At 42.6% G+C, this 24,589-nt stretch overlaps 1 protein-coding gene across 1 annotated transcript in view; it reads left to right on the top strand.

Annotated features, from left to right (window-relative positions):
• DGKI (diacylglycerol kinase iota) overlaps window positions 1-24,589 on the top strand; it is a gene marked incomplete at its 5' end in the record, with an annotated part of 284,785 nt that overhangs the window by 117,529 nt on the left and 142,667 nt on the right. Inside the window, 4 exons of the mRNA XM_084617560.1 lie at window positions 12,301-12,357; window positions 15,494-15,559; window positions 21,508-21,579; window positions 22,206-22,322. Coding sequence (XP_084473686.1) covers window positions 12,301-12,357; window positions 15,494-15,559; window positions 21,508-21,579; window positions 22,206-22,322 — 312 coding nt within the window. The remainder of the gene's footprint in view (window positions 1-12,300; window positions 12,358-15,493; window positions 15,560-21,507; window positions 21,580-22,205; window positions 22,323-24,589) is intronic.

The following is a 24,589-nucleotide window of genomic DNA, read 5'->3' as shown; positions in this document are numbered from 1 at the left end:
AATAATGGGACACTACAAGGTAGAAAACTGGGTGAGGCCTGAGTGAAACAACTGAAGTGTTTGTACACAAATGCAATGAGTCTGGGCAATAAAATGGAGGAACTGGAACTACTGGTGCAATAGGTCAAATCAGATATTATAGTAATTACAGATGGAATAGCACTCATTACTGGAGGAATACAGGTATTGAAGGGTATGTGCTGTTTAGGAGAGAAGGGAATAAAGGCAAAGGGGGTGGGGTAGTGTTGTACATCAACGAAGCAATACACTACAAAGAAATATGAAGCGATAGTATGGACCAAACAGAATCTGTTTGGGTCAAAATCACTTTGTGGAAGGATGGTAAAGGAGGTTCTGTTGGGATGGTTTTAGGGGCCTACTATAGATCCCCAGGGTCAGTCTCTCTCCATTATGGAAAGTGATCTCTTTAATATTAGAGAGAGAAATATTTTTGGGAATTGTCATAATAGAAGACTTTAACTTCCCAGATATAGATTGGAGAATAAATGCTGCTAATACCAGTAGGACCCAGGTATTCTTGGCTGTGATAGATGACGGTTTTCTTCATCAAATTGTCACTGAACCAACAAGAGGTGATGCAATTTTAAACTTGATTTTAGTAAGTAGCGAGGACATCACAGAAGAGTTGCTTATAGGACATGACCTTGGATTGAGTAATCACGAGTTGATTCAGTTTAAATTAAATGTAAGGATAATCAAAATCATGTCATCAACTGTGGTTTTTGATTTCTAAAGGGAAGCCTTTGGGAATTTAAGGGAATTAGTTAAATAAGTCAACTGGACTGAAGAACTCAAGGACTTAAATGTACAGGAGACTTACAATTTCTTCAAATCAGTTTTACAAAAGCTATTTGAAAGTTGCATCCGGCGAAAGGGGGAAAAAACTTGTATGGATAGACTCCAAACCCGGCTGGATGAATAACCATCTCAAAAAGGTTGTTAGGCATAAGCAGAGAGTCTATATGGAATGGAAAAAGGGGCTATCAGCAAAGAAAGCCATGTTGTGGAGGTTAGAAAATGTTGGAATAAAGTGAAAATTACTAAAAGACAGGCTGACTTAGCTCTTGCCAAACAAAAAAAAAAATAGGTAAAAAGAGAGTATGGAAGCATGAGGTTGGGGTGCTATGCAGAGGGATAGGAAGGAGATTAAAAATAATCTAGATATGGCCCAAAAACTAAATGAATACTTTGCTTCAGATTTCAGTAACAATGGTAATATGGAACACGTGCATGAATATAGTGTGGGTGATAGAAATGAGTATATAGAAATGGAAATTGCCACATCAGAGATGGAAGAAAAATTTAAATCTCCAATTTTGGGAATCAGATAATTCCATCCCAGAATACTGAAAGAACCGACACATGAGATTGCTAGTCCAGTAACAAGGATTTTAAATACCTCTTTCTGTTCAGGGATAGTACCAAATGACTGGAGAATAGCTAATGTCATACCTATATTTAAGAAAGGGGAAAAAAGTGATCCGAACAATTACAGTCTGACCTCAGTAGAATGCCAGGCTTTAGAGAAAACTGTGAAGAAAAGAATAATTTAAATTCATGGAGGTAAAGGGAAATTAATGCAGTGTGGGTTTACCAAAGGTAGATCATGCTGCAGTGCCCTGATTTCCTTCTTTGAGAAAAGAGCTGATTTTTTTCAATAAGGAAAGTGCAGTAGATCTAATTTTTTTGGACTTCAGTAAAGCATTTGACATGGTAACACATGGGAAATTATTAGTCAAATTAGGAAAGATGGAGATCAGTACAAGCATTGTACAGTAACTAAGGAATTGGCTAAAGGGGAGAATGTAAAGGATTGTGCTGAAAGGTGACTTATTGGACTGCAGAGAGTTCTTCGAGGGTCGGTCTTGGGACTAATCTTAGTCAATATTTGTATTAATGACCTTGGCACAAAAAGCAGGAGCGCGCTAATGAAATTTGCTGATCTGAAGTTGGGAGGCATTGTCAATGCAGAGGAGGATTGGAATATTGCACAGGAAAATCTGGATGGCCTTGAAGACTGGAGTGACTGAAATGGGATGAAATTCAATAGTACACAGTGCAAGGTCATGTAGTTAGGGTCTGTCATAAATATAAAGGGAAGGGTAAACCCCTTTGAAATCCCTCCTGGCCAGGGGAAAGCTCCTCTCACCTGTAAAGGGTTAAGAAGCTAAAGGTAACCTCGCTGGCACCTGACCAAAATGACCAATGAGGAGACAAGATACTTTCAAAAGCTGGGAGGAGGGAGAGAAACAAGGGTCTGTGTCTGTCTGTATGCTGCTCTTGCCAGGGACAGAACAGGAATGGAGTCTTAGAACTTTTAGTAAGTAATCTAGCTAGGTATGTGTTAGATTATGATTTCTTTAAATGGCTGAGAAAAGAATTGTGCTGAATAGAATAACTATTTCTGTCTGTGTATCTTTTTTGTAACTTAAGGTTTTGCCTAGAGGGGTTCTCTATGTTTTTGAATCTAATTACCCTGTAAGATATCTACCATCCTGATTTTACAGGGGGGATTTCTTTATTTCTATTTACTTCTATTTTTTTATTAAAAGTCTTCTTGTAAAACACTGAATGCTTTTTCATTGTTCTCAGATCCAAGGGTTTGGGTCTGTGGTCACCTATGCAAATTGGTGAGGCTTTTTATCCAACATTTCCCAGGAAAGGGGGGGTGCAATTGTTGGGAGGATTGTTCATTGTTCTTAAGATCCAAGGGTCTGGGTCTGTAGTCACCTAGGCAAATTGGTGAGGCTTTTTACCAAACCTTGTCCAGGAAGTGGGGTGCAAGGTTTTGGGAAGTATTTTGGGGGGAAGGACGCGTCCAAACAGCTCTTCCCCAGTAACCAGTATTAGTTTGGTGGTGGTAGCGGCCAGTCCAAGGACAACGGGTGGAATATTTTGTACCTTGGGGAAGTTTTGACCTAAGCTGGTAAAGATAAGCTTAGGAGGTTTTTCATGCAGGTCCCCACATCTGTACCCTAGAGTTCAGAGTGGGGGAGGAACCTTGACAGGGTCTAATAATCAGAATTTCTGATTCAAGCTGGTGGCTCATCAGTTTGAAAGTGACCAAGGAGGAGAGAGACCTGGGTGTGTGGGTCGATCACAGGATGAGTATGAGCCACCAGTGTGGTGCGGCTCTGAAAGGCAAATGCGATCCTAGGATGTATTAGGCGAGGCATTTCCAGTAGAGGGAGAGAAGTATTAATACCATTGTACAAGGCATTCATAAGACCTCATTTGTAATTCTATGTACAATTCCAGTCACCCGTATTCAAGAAAGATGGATTTAAACTGGAAGAGGTGGAGAGAAGAGCTACGGGGGGATGTAGGTTCTATCTTAGGAGAGCAGTCTGGAAGATCTTGGTTTGTTTAGTTTTGTAAAAAGAAGGCTGAGAGGGGATATGATTGCTCTCTTTAAATACATTGGCGGGGGGGGGTAAATACTAAGGAGGGTGAAGAGCTATTTAAGCTAAAGGACAAGGTTGGTAGAAGCACAAATGGGTATAAACTGGTCACAAAAAAATTAAAGGTGGAAATTAGAAAAATGTTTCCAACCATCAGAGGGAGGTGGTTCTGGAATAGCCTCCCAGTAGAAATTGTGGTGGCAAACACCTTAATTAGTTTAGAGAGAGAGCTGGACAAATTTATGAGTGCTCTTGTACAATGGGGTTGCTTGTGATATAGGGGGAGGGCTTAATAGCCCTGGGGCTCACTCTGGTTTTGTTCCTAAAGCTCATGCTTCAGGGTTTCAGTTGGCCACTGGCAAAGGTCAGGAAGGGAACCCTTCCTTCCCCATTGTATTCTGGGAGGTTTTTTAATCTTCTTCCTCTGAAGCACCAGAGATGGCTACAGGTGGAGATGGGACATTGGACAGGGCACTGAGGAGGTACTAAGAAGTCTCTCCTTCATGAGCATGGCTGGCTGGTTCTTGCTTACATGCGCTGGGTCTAACTGATCACCATATATTGGGTCAGGAAGGAATTTCCCCCCAGATTAGGTAGGCAGTGACTTTGGGGGGCATGAGAGTTTGCCTTCCTTTGCAGTGTGTGGGTGTGGGACATTTGTTAGGATTATCTGGGTATATCTCACTTAATCATTTCCCTGCCATTGTAAAGACCTCAGGCACTGGTGCACCTTGATCCCTCCTAATATTTGACTGTGGAACATAACAGTCTAGTCTCCTGTGGGTCTCATTTACTTTGGTCCCATTTCCATTGCTGGTTTTAGTGTGCTGGTGCTGGGTGGTGGTAGCGGTCTGCAATATACAGGAGGTCAGACTAGATGATCTAGTGATCCCTTCTGACTTTAAAACTCTATGACTTTGTTTCCTGTTCCAACATAAGGACATAAGAACAGCCATACTGGGTCAGACCAATAGTCCATCTAGCCTAGCATCCTGTCTCCCAACAGCGGCCAATGCCAGGGAATGAATAGAACAGGCAATCATTGAGTGATCCTTTCCCTATTGTCCACTCTGAGCTTCTGGCAATCAGAAAAGGGCAGTGGTCTCCAACCTTTTTAAGCACAAGATCATTTTTTGAATGTAAGTGCAATCCAGGATCTACCTCAAAGAAAATGTAGAAATAACAGTACACACAGACCCAAACACCCTTGCCCCACCCCTTCTCCGAGGCCCCACCTCGCTCACTCCATCCCCCCTTCCTTCTGTTGCTCACTCTCTCCCACCCTCACTCACTTTCACCGGGCTGGGACAGGGGGTTGGGGTGTGGGGGAGGGTGTGGTCTCTGGGCTGGGGCCGAGGGGCTCGGAGTGTGGGAGGGGCTCTGGGCTGAGGCTGGAGCAGGGGGTTGGGGTACAGGAGGGGGTTCAGGATGTGGCTTCTGGGAGGGAGTTTGGGTGAAGGGGGGGTTCAGGGCTGGGGAAGGAGGTTGGGGCACAGGAGGGAATGTGGGGTGCTGACTCCAGGAGGGGGCTCAAGGTTCGGGCAATGGGTTGGGGTGCAGGGTGCAGGCTCTGGAAGGGGACTGGGGCAGGGGGTTGGAGTGCAGGCTCTGGGACAGGATTGGGGTATGGGATGGGGCTCAGGGCTGGGGTGCAAGAGGGGGTGTGGGGTGCAGGCTCTGGGAGGGAGTTTGGGTGCAGGGGGGGCTTAGGGCTGAGGCAAGGGGTCGGGGTACAGGAAGGGGTTCAGGGCTGGGACAGGGGGTTGGGGTGCAGGCTCCAGCCGGGTGCTGCTTACCTCAGGTGGTTCGGAGCTGTGGTGCAGTGGGGCTAAGGCAGGCTCCCTGCCTGCCCAGGCCCTGCGCCACTCCCAGAATCGGCTGGCATGTCCAGCAGCAGCTCCTGGGGCAGAAGGGGCAGATGGCTGTATGCTCTGCCCCTGAATGCAGGCACTGCCCCTCAGCTCCCATTGGCCGCAGTTCCCCATTCCCAATGGGAGCTGCGGGGGCGGTGCCTGCAGGCAAGGACAGTGCACGAGACCCCCTGCACCCACCGGGGGCTGCAAGAATGTGCTGGTTGCTTCCAGGAGTGGCACGGGGCCAGAGCAGGCAGGGAGCCTGCCTTAGTCCTGCTGTGCCACTGGACTGTTAGCGGCTGATCTCCTAGTTTGGCTGAAAGAGGATTGGCAACCCTAGACTGAGACTGAGATCGACTGTCAGAGGCTCCATGATCAACCAGTCGATCGCGATTTACCGGTTGGTGACCACTGGACTAGTGACACCCAGAGCATGGGATTTCATACCTGACCATCTTAGTTAATAGTCATTGATGGACCTATCCTCCATGAACTCTAATTCTTTTTTGAACCCTGTTATAGTTTTGGCCTTCGCAACATCCCATGGTAACAAGTTCCACAGGTTGCCTGTGCGTTGTGTGAAGAAGTACTTCCTTTTGCTTGTTTTAAACCTGCTGCCTATTAATTTCATTGGGTGACCCCTGGTTCTTGTATTATGTGAAGGAGTAAATATCACTTCCTTTATTCACTTTCTCCACAGCATTCATGATTTTATAGACTACTATCATATCCCCTCTTAGTCATCTCTTCCAAGCTGAAAACTCCTAGTCTTTTTAATTTCTCCTCATACAGAAGGTTCCATACCCTTAATCAGTTTTGTTGCTCTCCTCTGTATCTTTTCCAATTCTAATGTATCTTTTTTGAGATGCGATGACCGGAACTGAATGCACTATTCAAGGTGTGAATGTACTTGGATTTATATAGTGGCATTATGATACTTTCCGTCTTATTATATATTCTTTTCCTAATGGTTCCTAACATTCTGCTCACTTTTTTGACTGCTGCTGCATATTGAGTGGACATTTTCAGAGAACTATTTACAGTGACTCCAAGATCTCTTTCTTGAGGGGTAACGGCTAATTTAGATCCCATCATTTTGTATGTTTGTGTGGGATTGTGTTTTCCAATGTGCATTACTTTGCATTTATCAACATTGAATTTCTTCCGCCATTTTGTTGCCTAGTCACTCAGTTTTGTAAGATCCCTTTGTAACTCTTTGCAGTCTGCTTTGGACTTAACTATCTTGAGTAGTTTTGTATCATCTGCAAATTTTGCCACCTCACTGTTTACCCCTTTTTCCGGATCATTTATGAATATGTTGAACAGTAGTGGTCCCAGTACAGACCCCTGGAGGGCACCACTATTTACCTGTCTCCATTCTGAAAACTGACCATTTAGTCTTACTAGGGCTGTCAAGCAATTAAAAAAATTAATTGCGATTAATCGTATGATTAATCGCACTGTTAAAGAATAATAGAATGCCATTTATTTAAATATTTTGGATTTTTTCTACATTTTCAAATATATTGATTTCAATTACAACACAGAATACAAAGTGTACACTGCTCACTTTATATTTATTTTTGATTACAAATATTTGCACTGTAAAAAAACAAAAGAAATAGTATTTTTCAATTCACCTCATACAAGTCCTGTAGTGCAATCTCTTTATCATGAAAGTTGAACTTACAAATGTAGAATTATGAACAAAAAAACCTGCCTTTAAAAATAAAACACTGTAAAATTTTAGAGCCTGCAAGTCCACTCAGTCCTACTTTTTGTTCAGCCAATCGCTCAGACAAACAAGTTTGTTTACATTTGAGGAGATAATGCTGCCCACTTCTTGTTTATAATGTCACCTGAAAGTGAGAACAGGTGTCCTCATGGCACTGTTGTAGCCGGCATCGCAAGATATTTACGTACAATATGTGCTAAAAATTCATATGTCCCTTCATGCTTCAACCACCATTCTAGGGGACATGCGTCCATGCTGATGACGGCTTTTGCTTAATAACAATCCAATGCAGTGAGGACCGACGCATGTTCATTTTCATTATTTGAGTCAGATGCCACCAGCAGAAGGTTGATTTTCTTTTTTGGTGGTTTGGATTCTGTAGTTTCCACATCGGAGTGTTGCTCTTTTAAGACTTCTGAAAGCAAGCTCCACGCCTCGTCCCTCTCAGATTTTGGAAGACACTTCAGATTCTTAAACCTTTGGTCGAGTGCTGTAGCTATCTTTAGAAACCTCACATTGGTACCTTCTTTGTGTTTTGTGAAATGTGCAGTGAAAGTGTTCTTAAAATGAACAATGTGCTGAGTCATCATCCAAGATATGACTATGGATATATTTCATAATATGAAATATATGGCAGAATGTGGGTAAAAAGAGCAGGGGACATACAATTCTCCCCTAAAGACTTAGGTGAGGGGCTAGGGGTTTATTACAGGAGTGGGTGGGTGAGATTCTGTGGCCTGCGTTGTGCAGGACGTCAGACTAGATGATCATAATGGTCCCTTCTGACCTTAAAATCTATGACTCTAAGGAGTTCAGTCACAAATTTAATTAACACACTTATTTTTAACGAGCGTCATCAGCATGGAAGCATTCCTCTGAAATGGTGGCCAAAGCATGAAAGGGCATATGAATGTTTAGCATATCTGGCATATAAATACCTTGCAATGCCGGCTACAAAAGTGCCATGCAAATGCTGTTCTCACTTTTGGGTGACATTGTAAATAAGAAAAGGGCAGCATTATCTCCTGTAAATATAAACAAACTTGTTTGTCTGAGCGATTGGCTGAACAAGAGGTAGGACTGAGTGGACTTGTAGGCTCTGAAGTGTTACATTGTTTTGGTTTTAAGTGCAGTTATATAACACAAAAAAAATCAACATTTGTAAGTTGCACTTTCACGATGAAGAGATTGCACTACAGTACTTGTATGAGGTGAATTGAAAAATACTATTTCTTTTGTTTATCATTTTTACAGTGCAAATATTTGTAATCAAAATAATATACACTTTGATTTAAATTACAACACAGAATACCATATATACATGAAAATATAGAAAAACATCCAAAATATGTAATAAATTTCAATTGATATTCTATTGTTTAACAGTGCGATAAAAACTGTGATTAATCATGATTAATTTTTTTAATTGCGATTAATTTTTTTGAGTTAATCTCATGAGTTGACTGAGATTAATCGACAGCCCTATTCCTACCTTTGGTTCCTGTTTTCTAACCCATTACTGAGCCATGAGAGGACCTTCCTTCTTATCCCATGACAGCTTACTTTGCTTAAGTGCCATTAGTGAGGGACCTTGTCAAGGCTTTCTGAAAATCCAAGTACACTATATCCACTGGATCACCCTTATCCACAGGTTTGCTGACTCCTCAAAGAATGCTAATAGATCGGTAAGGCATGATTTCCCTTTACAGAAACCATGCTGACTTTTCCCTACCAAATTATGTTCATCTATGTGTCTAATAATTCTGTTCTTTACTATAGTTTCAACCAATTTCCCTGGTATTGAAGTTAGGCTTACTGGCCTGTAATTGCCAGGATCACCTCCAGAGCCTTATTTTAAAAATTGGTGTCACATTAGCTGTCCTCCTGAAGCTGATTTAAATGGCTGGTTACATACCCCAGTTAGTAGTTCTGCAATTTCATACTGCAGTTCCTTCATAACTCTTGGGTGACTACCATCTGGTCCTGGTGACTTATTACTGTTTAATTTATCAATTTGTTCCAAAACCTTCTCTACTGACACTTCAGTCGGGGACAGTTCCTCAGATTTCTCACCTAAAAAGAACGGCTCAGGTGTGGGAATCTCCCTGACATCTTCTCCAGTGATGACTAATGCAAAGAATTCAGTTGGCTTCTCCGCAATGGTCTTATCTTCCTTGAGTGCTCCTTTAGTACCTTGATCATCCAGTGGCCCCATTTATTGTTTAGCAGGCTTCCTGCTTCTGATGAACTTAATTTTTTTTCACTGTTAGTTTTTGAGTCTTTGGCTAGTTGCTCTTCATATTCTTTTTTTGGCCTTCCTAATTATACTTTTACTGACTTGCCAGAGTTTATGCTACTTTCTATTCATGTCTAATGCTATAATTTTACATCACTTAAATGAAGTTGCTGTTCTTTCATTTTGGGATGGAGATCAATTATTATCTATAATAAGGAAGCCCAACCACTCTGCCTTTATAATGGACAGTTGAGAGAGATGTTTAATTATGTTTCACTTTGACAGTCAGTCTAAGTTTCTCAGACATACAGACATGCTTCTTCCCCTTGTTAGTATCATCTTCCATGTTTATCATTTAACCCAGTGGTTCTCAACTCGTGGCCCAATCAGCACACAGCTGCGGCTCATGTGATATCTTCAGAACCGTAACTAGTGTGGGGTGGGAGGGGCATCTGCCCCGGGCACAGAGGTGGTAGCAGGATGCAAAAACAGGGCAGCGCAGGATTGAGCCCACTGTCAGCCGCCTCCCGGCAGGATCAGGCCTAGTAGCATTGGCAGGAGGCCTGGGTGCTCAGTGCCCCCTACCCCGCAGAATCGCGGGTCCAGTGACCTCGACTGGAGCAGGATCCCCAGCACTAGGCCCGCAGCAGCAGGTGGGCAGGGTGGGCTGCACAGCTCAGCTAGGTGCAACCAAGGTAGGAGACCAGTGACGATGGGGGAGGGGTGTGCAGGGGGCTAGGGCTGTAGGGAGGAGAGTGCAGGGGGTTGAGGTGTGGGGACAGGGGGTGCAGTTGGTCCATGGGGAACAGACTGTAGGTAGGGGAAGTGGTGGCTGGGGCACAGTCCCTGGATGGGAGGGATTGAGTGCTGGGGGGCCTGGATGCTGGGGGCAGTTGCTGGGGGGGGCAGTCCCTAGTTGGGGGGCTGGGTGCCTGGGTTGTGGACTAGGTGCTGGAAGGGTCAGTCCCTGGAGGGCTTGTGTGCCAGCCTAGTGCTGGGCGGGGAGTCTGGATGCTGGGGGGACTGTCCCTAGCTGGGGGGCACCCTGCATTGGACAGGGCTCCCCATCTTTGCAGGCAGGATCCACAGCCACACTCTCCGGGCTCTCAGCATATACATTGTGTGGATGCAGCCCACATAACACACAGAGAGCAGCATATGCAGCCCATAACAGTAAATAGCTTGAGAACTACTGAACCTATTGATGGCAGAAAATTCCTCAACTAATAAAATCATGCCAGTATATTGACTGTGCATATGTAAGCAACAATTCCATTCAATGTAGTTTTCTGTGTATACTTTCCCTTTTAAATGAATGGATTGTGGGGCCATACTCTTGGTTTTTGGGTCCAGAAAGTCTGTTACTTATATTTTTGAAAATTTGTCTGTAGAGAAACCTACCATAAGGATGAAAAAAGGAACGCAGATGTTTGTGATTTCTTTATTACTACTTTGGGTGTGCGTGAGGGGATCTTTTAGCAGTTTTTCAGATCAAGAATCTCCCTTTTGTGTATGAATCCAGCTGAGGTAAATCTGATTTACAGCTCTTATTCATGTTAGTTCAAAGCACAATTATCAGAGTGGAATTTGGTCAGGATACTGAAGTTAACATCTCTCCTGTAAGGACACCATAGGCAGAAGTGGTTGAGAGGATCATATCTCATCTGAAAGAGGAAGTACTGACCCTATAAATACTGTTTCAGGAAGGATACTGTAGCATCAGACTCAACACAGATTGACTAATGCTGTAGCATCAGTTCTTATGTCTGTTCAATGCTGTAATATTAAAGGTGGTACTTTCTGGAATTACACCATAGTGTGGCTGTTGAACATGCTTGTGTATTCTGCAAGTATTGTGGGATGGCCTGAGAAGATAGCACCAAGAGCAAGCATTTTGATTGCTGGCTATTTTATGCATATAGATCAAAAGCTGTGATCATGTAGGTGATTTGCAGGATGTGTGTGTAAAATTTTTACACTGTAGCATTTTGCAGCCTGTAAAATTTTGCATCCAGTATTAAGAATTACAATTTTGTGTTGCTACTACTGACATAAGTTTTGAAATGAGTTGGGATTATAATTTGACTCTTCGTTTTATGGCCCCTTAGGATGGGGGGAGAGAGAAAACAGTGGAGATGCAAACCTGAGGTCCACTGGCAACTTCAGTTTAAATGCACTATTTCTTTTTCCACCTCTCCCATCATCCTCTCCCTTTTGTTCTCTCTCAGTGTTCCCCCCATTACTTCTTTATTCTCTCTGCATCCCCCTTTCTCCCAATTCTTCTCTTTTCCTTCCCCACAACCATTTGGTTCATCCTTTCTTTTTGTTTCCAATCTGTTTAACATTTTCAGTTTTATGAAAGCGCCTGTTGGCCTGTACTCTACTCTGCCCTCAGAAATAGGGAATGTAGCTGATCCTTTTTGAGGCACTGCTAGTCTGGCCAGGATTTGTGGGTGGGTAAGTGGGAATGGCTTGATAAAGAGGTGGAAAAATCTATTTACTCATTCAGGGTCCCAACATTTCTCATGTGAATGGTCTGCAGAATCTAGCTTTCATGTAAAAAGGAGTAAACCTGAAGGAGTTTGATGCCCAGCTTCCATTGACTTTTTAAAACCCCTAGCTTAAGCCCAGCCTCTGGTTGCAAAGGTAACCTTGCTCATGCAAAGCAAGGTTAAACTGATGCAGTGCTGCCTTTTAAGAGGGGGAGGGCAGGCAAAGAAGAGACACTGAACAGACAGCCACAACATGGTGAAGAGAAGACTGTTTAGAGACATGGGGAGGCAAGATGTAGATTGTTTGGGCAGGTGAATGCACACACATGCTCTTTTAACAGCAAGGTGGGTCTCTTTGTTGGGACACTGGATTTTTAGTTGAGCTAGTATGTTTTTGAAAAGGGGATTTTGCAGAGCTGATCTAATACAATATATGGGAACAGTTCTCACACATTATATTACCATACACATTGTCAACATTTACAGCCACCTCTGATTTCTGTTTACATTCCTATACAATATTGATTTTTTTCCTATTTGTTTGCTTTGCTTTTAATGACAGATTAATTTCCGGTGCAAACCAACGTTCCGAGAGGGGGGCTCCAGATCTCCAAGAGAAGTAAGTAATTTATGACTAACCATTGCTCCCCTCTATGATTTATGCACCTATTCCTGGAGTAGGAACAGTGCTTTTAGACTCACTGGAGCCTTAGAAAGAGAACTGGCCCCCTTTGGGACACATTCTCTTCTTCACAAGGAATATAAAATGAATTCTAGACAAATAGCCACATTAGTTATATCAACAACATCAATTTCTTTTCTTTCCATATTCCCTCATCCATTCTCTTTTTTTCTCCCCAATCATTCTTTTTTCATATTCTCTTACTTATATTTCATATTCTTCCTTTCTTATTTTCTGTCTTTCAACCAGTTTTTCTGATTTTTCTATCTCTGCATCTCTCCATTATTTCTTTCCTTTCTTTCACCCTCTTTCCCCTCACTTTGCCAATAGTATTTTCAGTTTTTCAAGTCTCTTATTAGCTTACAGAATTAAAAATGAGAAAACCTCAAGAAATGCAAAAGTTAATTCCAACTGCAGTCTGAATTTGGCCACATTACAGATGCTGTATGTTTTACAGTATTTATGCATGTATTTAATGACATAAACCCAAAGGAACATATTTTAGAAGAATAAACAGAAAAAAGCACATGTGCAACAAAGTAGAGTCAATATAGTTGTTGAAACTTATTTCCTGTCTTCATGTCAGGCTTTCACATTTTATGTCCTAGATGTTTAGACTTTTTTTTAATAAAGAAAAAGAAGGAAAAAAGTAGAGCTGTTTTGCTTGTGTAATATCCCAGCTTTATTGATAAGCCAGATAGTACTAGCTGTTAAAAGGAAGTTTCAGAGTTCAGGAAAAGATTTTAAAGTGTAGGGTAGAGGGTATGGCATAAATTATTGGCTAGACTGAGAGTTTACTCTTAACCCATAGCAAGGGACAGTGCATAGTTGTGCTGTCCCATGGGCAGACCTGGTGACTCTTAGGAAGAGTTGGCAGGATTTCATTTTTATTTTTTTAATTATTTTGACCTTTAATATTGATGTTTATTTTTAAGTGTCTTTTCATTTTTATCTACTTAAATTTTCACAGTTGCACAAAATCATGGATTTTCAGCATTTATTATTTTTATCAATTTAAATTTTCATAGTTGGGGGAATTATGGGGGGGGTCAGACAATAATTATTTAATAACAATAAATGTTGAAATTCAAAAAGCTAAAGCTTTGTAACTGTTAAAACACAAATTGTCAGCATCATGCGTCAAAATGTACAAAACGAACAGCTTTAAATCAAACTGCAATAAGATCTCAAGCAGCATATTTCTTTGCCTATGTCGATTACTATCGATGGAAACATTTTTCGGCGGTTTGTCTGTGTACAGTGAAATCGATATTTATCAACACTGACCAATAAAAAGTGAAACCTTCCAAGCCTGCTCCGAGGCTACATCTACGCTTGGCGCTAGGGGTGCAATCCACAGCTTGCACAGACGTACGCCAGCTCTCACTGAGCTAGTGTGCTAAAAGTAGTAGTGTGTTACCAGCTGCCCTGAGTACAAACCCTCCTGGACCCCATGGGTACACACTCAAGACGGTTAGCCTGAGCTGCCACTTGCTGCTGCCCGTGCTACTCTGGCTACACTACTATTTTTCAAAAAGAACAGGAGGACTTGTGACACCTGAGAGACGAACCCATTTATTTGAGCATGAGCTTTCGTGAGCTACAGCTGAAAGCTCATGCTCAAATAAATGGGTTCGTCTCTCAGGTGCCACAAGTCCTCCTTTTCTTTTTGCGGATACAGACTAACACAGCTGCTACTCTGACTACTATTTTTAGCATGCTAACCTGGGGAGAACTAGCATGAATATGTCTCTGCTAGCTGGGAGTCACACCCCTAGCTCCAAGTGTAGATGTAACCAAGTGCAAGCCCACTGGGGAACATGGGTACATACACTGGTTGCTAGCCCATGTACACAACTATTGTTACCCCTGTTAACTACATTAGAGCTAGCATGGGTATGCCTACCCAGGCTAAAGTCATCCCTTCACTTGCAGTGTAGATATACCCTTAGAGTTACAAGCATGTCTTTGGCTCTTCCGTTTCTCCAGGGGGAAGAAATCTGCTACTAGTCTATACTAGATGCCATAGGCGCCAACTTCTCCTGGCACCAGTGGGTGCTCGTGCCCCCACCCCATCCCCATTCTAACCCCTTCCCCAAATCCCTGCCCCAGCCCCGCCTCTTCCCCACCTCCTCCCCTGAGCGCACCATGTTCCCGCTCCTCCCCCCTCCCTCCCACAGCTTGTTATGCTGCAAAACAGCTGTTTCACGGCAGCAAGCTCTGGGAGGAAAAGCAGGAATGCGGTGCACTCAGGGGAGGAGGAGAAGGCAGAGGCAGAGGTGAGCTGGGGCGGTGGGGCTTGGAGCTGCTGGTGGGTGCAGAGCAATTTTTCTCCGGAGCACTCACTGAGTTGGTGCCTATGCTAGATGCAGATTACATTCCCTTCCACATTTGCTCAGCTCTGCTGGCTGGTGTATTGAGGGGAAAAAGTTGAGGCACTATGCATGGAAAGGGAGGTAGCAGCCCTGCAGATGCTGCTCTCCTTCCCTCCATGCTGTGATCCATAGTGTGGGTAGCCCATGTGGGGGAGTAAAGGAACGCCGTACACCCCCTTGTTCCTCTGCGTGGACCTGTAGGCCAACCCATGTTCTTGCCTTATAAGACCAAACCTAGCTCCCACTGAACTCACTGATGAACTTCCCCTCCCATTGACTTCAATGGGGAGTAGAAGTGGGCCCTATGTTATAGGTAAACATAGTGCTTTAAGGATACTTCTTCTCTCTTGGCTGATACTGTAATTGTCTTTGCTGGACTGTACTCTATTCTTTTTGTATGAGAGTATCAGGGGGGTTGTTCTGTTCAGATTCCAATTTGGGTAATGAATGCTGTCTACCTAGATTCCTCCTGCACTTTCAGTTGTGTGTGGTGTTTTCATTTCCCAGTACAAACTGGCGGGTAGTACTGCTGGTTAATGGCTGCCACGTTTTGCTCCAAAAGTGACTGCAATTCAGTCATGACTGAAGTGATTCTCGTATATATATATATGGCTGGAAAATGATGAGGGATGAAAGGTGCTCTGTAAAGGTAAGATGCTATCATTTACTAATGCTTTCATTTTGTCCCTTTCCTGCAGAACTTTGTCCGACATCACTGGGTGCACAGGCGGAGGCAGGAAGGGAAGTGCAAGCAGTGTGGAAAGGTAAGGGGCATATGTACATGATAATGGTTATGCCAGGATTCTCTCGACACTGCTAGATTCAATTCAGCAGGTGGCTCTTCCCAACCATTTAATTATTCTATTCCAGCCCTCTCTTGAGCAGAGAATGATAATCATGCCAAGTGGGGTGATGGGTTTCTGATGTGCACAAATGGGGACCAAAGTGGTTACAGCAAATGTATCTTACTTGTGACCTGATGCCGGATCTCCAGAAGTGAAATGCTAGTGCACTATAGTCCAGCACCATTCCTTCATCCCTGATACGTAATTGTTCTCAGTGTGTTAGACTGGATTTGTCAATGAATGCTCTGCTGTACAGACTCTGAAAACCCATTTCCAAAGGCTACAGAAAAGATAAGAGAAAACTTGGCTCCCTATAGGACCTTTTCTCCCAGATCTTCCAGTCCTCCAAGCATCTAAGAGGTGCTGAAATTAATTTACACCTAAGCATAACTTCCTTTCTCCAGAACTAGGTTATGCTACTGTCTCTCTCTTCTCTTCCTGAGAAATCTCTCTTTTCTTCAGGTTCAGCAGTTAATTATTGTGTGGACAAAGGGCAGAGCCCATGTCTTGTCAGGTTCTCCGTGGTATGTATTTTTTAGCCAGAACCAGAAAATCAGATGTAACAAACTGGCCGTGGATATTGAGCTAAGGTACTAGCTGCAGTAAGATGCAGTATCCTCTTCATGGCAGATGGTATGTGAGCACCAGCAGTGAGAGGCTTACATGCAGCATTCTTATGCTGATATGACACACGATGACATGGGAGCCATGTTTTCTTGTGCCTCTGCCATTCTCTGAGTTGCTTTGTATCTCCAGTATCGGTGTCAAAGGGATTCATTATGCTTGTAGAACAGTCAGTGTATGTTGTACCACAACCAACACTTGATATATTCATGGTATCCACATGACCAGTCTGGACTGGAATGGACAAAAGACATGGCTCCCCTGAGGTTGAGGTCAGTAGACGTGCAAAGAGAATAGCATCTTAATACACACAGAGTTAAAGTTTGCATGCATATGTTCTGGTAGAGCTCTCTGTCCAGAAACCAGGAAGGATAAAACAAAACACTAACAAGAAAAATGCCTTTGTATTTTAATGGCAAAATGACCTCCTCTATAACCAAATACTTGTTTGTCTTGTGCTCCTACTTTTTTTGTTCTTCTGCCTTTAAAACCATCCTTTAACTTCCCCTGTCATGCAAGATAAAGGAGACAGTCAATGAAATGAAATGGAAGTAAATTTAGAGCAATAGAAGAAAGTATGTTTCATGAAGTGCTTACTCATTCTGTGGATCTCATTATTCTAGGAGGTCATCAGTCAAATCCTATGGCTGGAATTGGATAGCTAAAATATTTTAATGAACATTAATAATACTTACCATTATTCAAGCTGAGATAAAGATTTAGGAGCAATCACATCTCGTACTTCTAGTCGTAAGCCTGTGGTCAGGAATGAATTTCCGCATACATCATTTGCTTAGTGTGTTAGTTTATTTTTTTTCCTTACTTCTTTCTGAAGCATCATTGGCCACTGCTGGGAGGCGGCATAGGGGGGTAGGTTACTGGATTATATGGACCGATGGTCTAATACAGGATAGTGTCTCATGAGATTTTTCCTGAGGTCCCACCCTATCAGTGCTGGTGCTGGCCCACTGGGGGCCCTAAGCAGGAATATTCCCCCACCAACACATACTAATAATTAATAGGGGGCCCCCTTCAGTTGCTTGGGGCCTGAAGCAATTGCTTAGTCTGCTTTTGTCTAGTGCAAGCTCTGCACTCTATAGATCAATTGGGGAACAGAAATCAGAGGTGATTAACCAGTGGCCTATAGCTCCTTTACATGTGGGAAGCTGCTAATATGACTTTGACTCCAATTATTTGGACAGGTTGTGATCCCAATGCAATCTGGGGATCCAGGAGCTCTCTTCCTCCAAATATATTTCCTCCATCCTGCACCGATGTGATTTATTTTCACAAGAAGATCTCACAACATGTAGTTTTACATACTACACCTGAAACGGGTGAATCAGGCATTAATGCAACAACCCCATCTCAAATATGGAGTTAGTGCTCCATCCTCGTGTTTCTCAAATCTTGCAATGTATTTCTTGTGGGATAATTCTATCTCTTTCAGGAGCGAGTGGAGGCAAACCCAACCCAGGAACAGCAAAGAAAAAGTGAATTCTAGTTTTCTATCTTACTCAGAGGGGAGGCAGGAGGAAGCCTGGGGCAATGGCCAGCAGGCTGATCAGAGGAAATTGAGTGGGAAATGCCAATATTTTAATCCCACTGTTTTCACCAACTCCCACTGTGGCTTTGGATAAATCACTTTACTGCATCAGTTTCCCTATATGTAAATTCAGGTTCTTAATATTTACTAATTTACCTGACAGGAGGAGAGATTAGCTTATATTTGTAAAGCAATTAGAGGAAGAATAGTGCTATTTTACTTCAAAATAATCATTATTATATTTTTATTGCTGGATCATTTTCACTATTAACGCTGTAAGAAATCAAATAGCCTACAGAATAAATGAAAAAAACGATTCACCCAGAAACAAAGGAAGCTGCTCAGTTTAAAAAAATACCACTTATGGCCCTTGGAACAAATGCACCAGATTTTGTTTTTTCTTAGTTGCAGGTTTGGGAGACAGGTATTTCCACCAACTTGGAAAAAAAATCTTTCTATCCACCAGGGGCCAAAATATTTTTTTCAAAGGAAGGAGGAATTAAATTTATGAGAAACATTAAAAGAAACTCAGATCTCAGTGAATGAAGAAACTCAGGCCTGGTCTACACTAGAAAATTAAATCGGCGTAACTACATCATTCACGGGTGTGAAAAATCCACATTCCTGAGTGACGTAATTAAGATGACCTAACCCCCAGAGTAGACAGCGCTACATCAATGGAAAAATTCTTCTGTCTACCTAGTTACTGCCTCTCAGGGAGGTAGATTACGTATGCCGATGGCAGAACCCCAGCATCTACACTGAAGTGCTATAGTGGCACAGCTGTAACTCTATAACTGTACTGCTGTAGAGTTTTAAGTGTAGACAAGCCCTTAATTAGTAATCAGTTAACTGCCCAGTGTCAGTCCTCAGTCTCTATCACTCCTGTCATACATACTGTAGATCTGAGACTGGATTTTTAGGCCCGCATAAAATGATGTACTAGGTTTGCCCAATCAGGAAGCAGTTGGGCTATTTGTGCTTGTGAAGTCAATGGGCCTATGTCATAGACAGGATTGGTGGGTGAAGCCCATCACCATGGTGAAAAGCCTGCCCCCTCAGGTGAGAGAGGGGCCACTGAGCCCTGAAATCAACAGATTGTAGGGGACTAAAAATGGGGAAAAAACAGGTATAGGTATGGAGGTCCCAAGGTGTGATGCCTCAGGAGACTGAATTTGATCCATGGGCTCTGGTGTATGGTGATTACAGCAGACCAGGTCTGGGACAGCCTAGGCTAAGTATTGGCCAGACAGCTGCAACATGCACCTTCTCACATTGGCCAGGCAGAGAGAGAATTCCATTCTTCAGAGAGCTGATTGTGGTCTCATAAACCACATCCTGCGGGGACAAAATAGATAAAGACTTGGATAAGTGAAGGGCCCAAATTTGGATAATCTAGTTAGATTATTTTTGTTTATTGTTTTAATTCTCTCTCTTCATGGCACTGAACAATAATATCTGCCTGCTCCTCTGTACCTGCCTGCCCTCCTCCTCCTCCGTCGCACAGAAGCTACGATAAGAGGCATACTGATTACTGAAGCAGTGGAGCAGATGTTCCCTAGCACTGTTACTAAATCAAATTTTATAATTCTTCAAACAACTCCATTTTGGATCTGGACACTGGATGTCAGCTTGGGGATTCAAGTAAAGCTTACGGATTTCAGAGTAGCAGCCGTGTTTGTCTGTATTTGCAAAAAGAAAAGGAGGACTTGTGGCACCTTAGAGACTAACACATTTATCTGAGCATAAGCTTTCGTGAGCTACAGCTCACGAAAGCTTATGCTCAAATAAATTTGTTAGTAAGTAAAGCTTAGTTTTTCTGCTTAGTTTATCAAAAAGAAGATTGAGAGGTGATATGATTACAGTGGATAAGTCACTGACCTTCATGGGGAGAAGATACCAGATAGTAAAAGGTTCTTTAACCTAGCAAAGAAAGGCATAACAAGAGCCAAGGGAGGCGAGAAGTTAAAGTCAGACAAATTTAAATTAGAAATAAAACACAATTTTTTTAAATAATGAATGTGATTAACTATTGGAACAAACTATCAAGGGAAGTGATGAATTCTCCACTTCTTGAGGTCTTCAGATTGAGACTTGCTGCCTTTCTGGAAAATATATACTTTTGTCAATCACAAGTTATGGGGCTTAATAAGGGGTAGCTGGATGAAGTTTTACAGCTTATATTATACATGCTATCATACTTGATGATTTAATTGTCCCTTCTGGCCTTAAAGCATAGAACTGGTTGGGAATTTTCCATTGGGATTTTTTTCTGATTAAAAATGCAGTTTCTGCCAAATCGAAATTTTCAATGGCAAAATCTCAGCTTTGTGGAAAAAAATTGATTTTCTGATGGAAAAATTTGAACAAAATATTTTGTTTTGACTTGATTTGACTCAGATTGGAATATTGTGTTTTGTTGAGCTGACCTGAAACATTGTTTGAATCAGTTCAGTATAGGGTGACCAGACAGCAAGTGTGAAAAATTGGGACAGGGGTGGGCGATAAAAGGAGGCTATATAAGACACAGGCCCAAATATTGGGACATCTGGTCACCCTATAAACATCGAACTGCATTTCCCTATCAGCACATTGCTAATGGTAGTCATAGCTGAGGCCCTCATTTTCTTCTATTGGCTGAGCTCCCTGGAGGACTACATTTCCCATACTCCATGTGGATTTTCCTCTTCCCAGGCTCTGTGTGGTACGTCATGGGTGTCGCATGATTCTGGGTGCATCCGGGGAGAGGTAGTCTAGCCAGGGAGCCTGGCCCACATGGAAGAGTGCTGGCATCAGCCTCATGAACTACAACTCCCACAAGGCAAAGTGCCACAATTGGAATATTCAATTTAAAGTTGAAATGACTCAAAGCAAAGTGTTCTGGGTCATTTCAACAAACTGAAATGAAACATTTTGATTTTGGGATTGTTTAAATGCTTTGATTGAAAATATCTAAATTTAAAGGTTTTGAAATTTACATTCTATAAATTTTTTTTTGAAATTTTAACTTTACATTCAGATATGAGACAATACAAATGTTGAAATATTGGTATTTCCTGCAGGATGGATATTCTAAATTTCATGCAGGTCTATTAAAATATATGAAAGTAGGTTCTGTCTCTCTACTGAGTCTTCTTTTTATTGCTACAAAGTTGGGGTGGGGGGAAGACAAATTCGGGAAGTGTGTCCAATACCTCTGTTTTTATGGTATTATAATTCAATATTACATATATTAAATGATATGAGTCACTTCAAATTTTCCATAAAATACTATCTTGTCCCCTGGTAGAATCTTCTGACTTTGAGACTGATAAGATGTTTGTTAATGGATTTTATCGTGGAGGCCAAAATTGGTTATATAATGGAAACTCAGTAATAACCTTAACCATGGCACTCCATAATAGTAGGGAGCTAAATAACAACAGTGGATTTAACCTGATGGGTGTTTATGAACTGTGTATGTCATGATATTCTGTTGATTACAGTAATGTGCAACAGTTCAGAGCCCCCAGGGACCTTAGTCCATTCATAGGACATCCAAGAGATGTGAAAGACTGTATATGACCACCCTGAACTGATCTAGCTCAGTCATGTGTCAAAAGTTAAAGATGCTAAACTTTCTCATGTGATGAGAAGTATTTTGATGTGATGGAAAGCAGCTTAACCCTTCCTCTCCTATCTCTTCCTACCATCCTAGGGATTTCAGCAAAAATTCTCCTTCCACAGTAAAGAGATTGTGGCCATCAGTTGTTCCTGGTGCAAGCAGGCGGTAAGTGGCTAGAACTGAAGTTGAGAGATGGGGCTGTGTAAATGGTGGGGGTAGTTTTGCCCACACAGGATCATCATGTTTGACTTTATTTGTCCTGTGCTCATTTATTAGGGGGAAAAGAGCCCCCTAGGATCACCTTTTCTATTCCTTTTCCCTGAGGATGCTACACCTGGGTAGTCTGTTCTTCTGGTGGAGGAGAGCTGACTGTGGCTCCTTCCTTTTGGAGTATAACAAGGCCATTCCTGGGGTAAATGAGAGGGTTAGCTCTCAAGCACTCCATTGCTGTTCCTGGTTCAGAGAACAAGGGATTCCCATTTTGTATACTATTGCCTGTTTAGAATTTGGTCTTACTACAGTTATCTGTATGTAAGCAGGGGTGTCTTTTGTGGGTAGGGGACACGTCTGACAAGGGATGAGAAAATGGGGAGGTGGGTTTTTTTCTTGTTAATGTTCCTGAGGCTCTCGTGGTCCAGAGGACTGGGAAAAGAAGTTGAGCTGGGTATAATCCTCAGTGCCTCACACATCAACCTGTTTCTTCTGTCCCCACCATACCTTTTTCTCTCCCTCTTTCTCCTTTTTCTTGCACTCTGTCCACCTCACTGATGGCTCTGCTCTCCCTTCGCTAGTTTCACAACAAAGTCACCTGCTTCATGTTACATCACATCGAGGAGCCGTGTTCCCTGGGGGCTCATGCTGCTGTCATTGTGCCTCCCACCTGGATCATTAAGGTGAAGAAAGCTCAGGTAACTGCATGCTGATGTCCATTTCTGATGCTGTTTGGCAGCTCAGGGCGAGCCTGGCTTCTGCTCCTGGTTACTCCTCCACAAAAGCATGTTTGTTTGCCCTGTCCATGCCCCTCACACCCAGCTACACCCATGATGATTATGAACCTCTATCTTACTCTTTCATCTACCCCTCCGGAAGAATTCTTTCATTGTCTGGTTTGGGGCAAAAAGTGATTAACCTGATTTTAGCACTAAGCAATCCAGTTCATTCTTCTTATTGAAAGCTCATCTAATGGACTGCAAGACTCCTCTATGTTTTAGGTACTCGAGCATGTTTCACTAAGTAGAGCTGAGCAAATACAGGAAAAAAGCTTTCCACAAATATTCAGTTGAATTGCAACATGAATTGGCCATGGCTGTGCTCACTTCCCTTTTGCATTCACTTTCCATGGATGTTTGGACGATCATGTTTTACACACATGAATGCTTGCTGAACATTAAGCTTCCATGGTTAAATGCTTGCAGATAATGAGTTTTCAACTTGTCAGCGTTTGCACAAGATTTGCTATATTTTAGATGGGATAAGACATTGCTCAACACAGCAGGGGAAAAAGGGTTTCCAGAGCCCCTTTCCAGAGAAGGCGCTGACTGCATTCTTCATGCATAGGGCCACCCGAGCAAATGGAGCTACTTTGCATGTGGGGGGATGATTGATAATTCAGAACAGTAAATGCAATGTACTTGGTGTAATTTATCCCTGGACTCCTATTCAGAGTGAATGCACAACACTGGTGTGTGATGCGAAGGACACAGCCATTTTTATTGATAATACCCAGTTTAACTTAAATTATTGGGATAGATCAGAAAAGGGACATGGGAAATAGCGGATGGGAAAGTTAGTTCTCTTGCCAGCCCCATGTGTTGAGTTCCCCAGAACCTACCAGGTATCCTGCTTAGGGTGGCCCCTTGCCACAATAAGTGAGACTTGATTCTGTGCTACATGGCACACAACCTGTGCATGGGATAGCCTAACTACCCAGGCTCCCCGCAGTGGCAGTATGCTGTTTTTATGCCTGTGTTGCTTCTCTGTAGCCCCATGACCTTATGTCACAAAATGCGCTGTGACAAAAATGCCAAGCCACCAGTCCTCAGATTACTGAATCTATCTTAATCAAGTGATCCAGAGACCTCTGACAGGCTGCTTGAAGGAAGAACCACCAGAATAGATGCTCTCTTGTGGTGGAAACCTCTCAAAGGGCTGAATGCTAATGGCAGAGTCTGATCAGGAGCCCCCAGGAATGTAAAAAGCCAACCAACCAAAACCCACCAAGGAAGCCCAAATCATGGTGGGAAAAGCCAATCCAAGTAGGACTGTATAGATTCATAGATTCCAAGGCCAGAAGGGACCACTGGCATCATCTAGCCTGATCTCCTGTATAATACAGACTGGAGAACTTCTCTGAAATAACTACTTTTTAAAGTATAGCGTATCTTTTAGAAAATCATCCAATCTTGATTTTAAAATTGGCAGTGATATCGAATCACCACAACCCTTGGTAAATTATTCCAATGGTTAATTACACTCACTGTTAACTATTTATGCCTTATTTCCAATCTGAATTTCTCTAGCTTCAGTTATAAGACATATTTTCTAGGCCTTTAATCATTCTCGTGCCTCTGCTCTGAACTCTCTCAAATTTATCAATGTCCTTTTTGAATTGTGGATATTAGAACTGGACGTATTTCAGCAGCAGCCGCACCAGTACCAAATACAGAGGTAATATAAACTCTTTCCTCTTTCATACTCCAAGCATGACATGAGCCTTTTTGGCCACAGCACTGCACTGGGAGCTCATGTTCATCTGCTGATCCACCATGGCCTCTTCAGTCACTGCTTCCCAAGGTAGAGTCCCCCATCTTGTAAGTATAGTTTACTAGGGGTCAGTGCTCATCCTTGTGATGTCCCTGTCCCAGTCTTCTGTCTGGCTATCAAGTTGGGTGGGAAGGTCGTAGACAGATATATTTGATAGAAGGACTCTTCTTTTTTTCCCTGGCACCTTTATAGTTATCTAGATAAGGCGGTGGCCAGTCAGCCTGCCTCCTGCTGTTTCCGAGCTCCTGCTATTTGCCCTCTGTTGTCTCCATGCTGCCCTCTTCAGTTTCATTCTTTAGTGTCAGCAGCACTGTCTGGACCCTACAGCTGGTTAAAAAATGAAAGCCTATTTTCACAAAAGACTTTAAAATGTCAATGTTATTTCTCATCCAAGGTGTTTGAAATGGTCTCA

This window comes from Lepidochelys olivacea (genome assembly GCF_965140295.1).
Source record: "Lepidochelys olivacea isolate rLepOli2 genome assembly, chromosome: 1".
Taxonomy (NCBI): domain Eukaryota; kingdom Metazoa; phylum Chordata; order Testudines; family Cheloniidae; genus Lepidochelys; species Lepidochelys olivacea.
The sequence above is the reverse complement of the archived record's forward strand: the minus strand, read 5'-3'. Positions and strand labels throughout refer to the sequence as shown.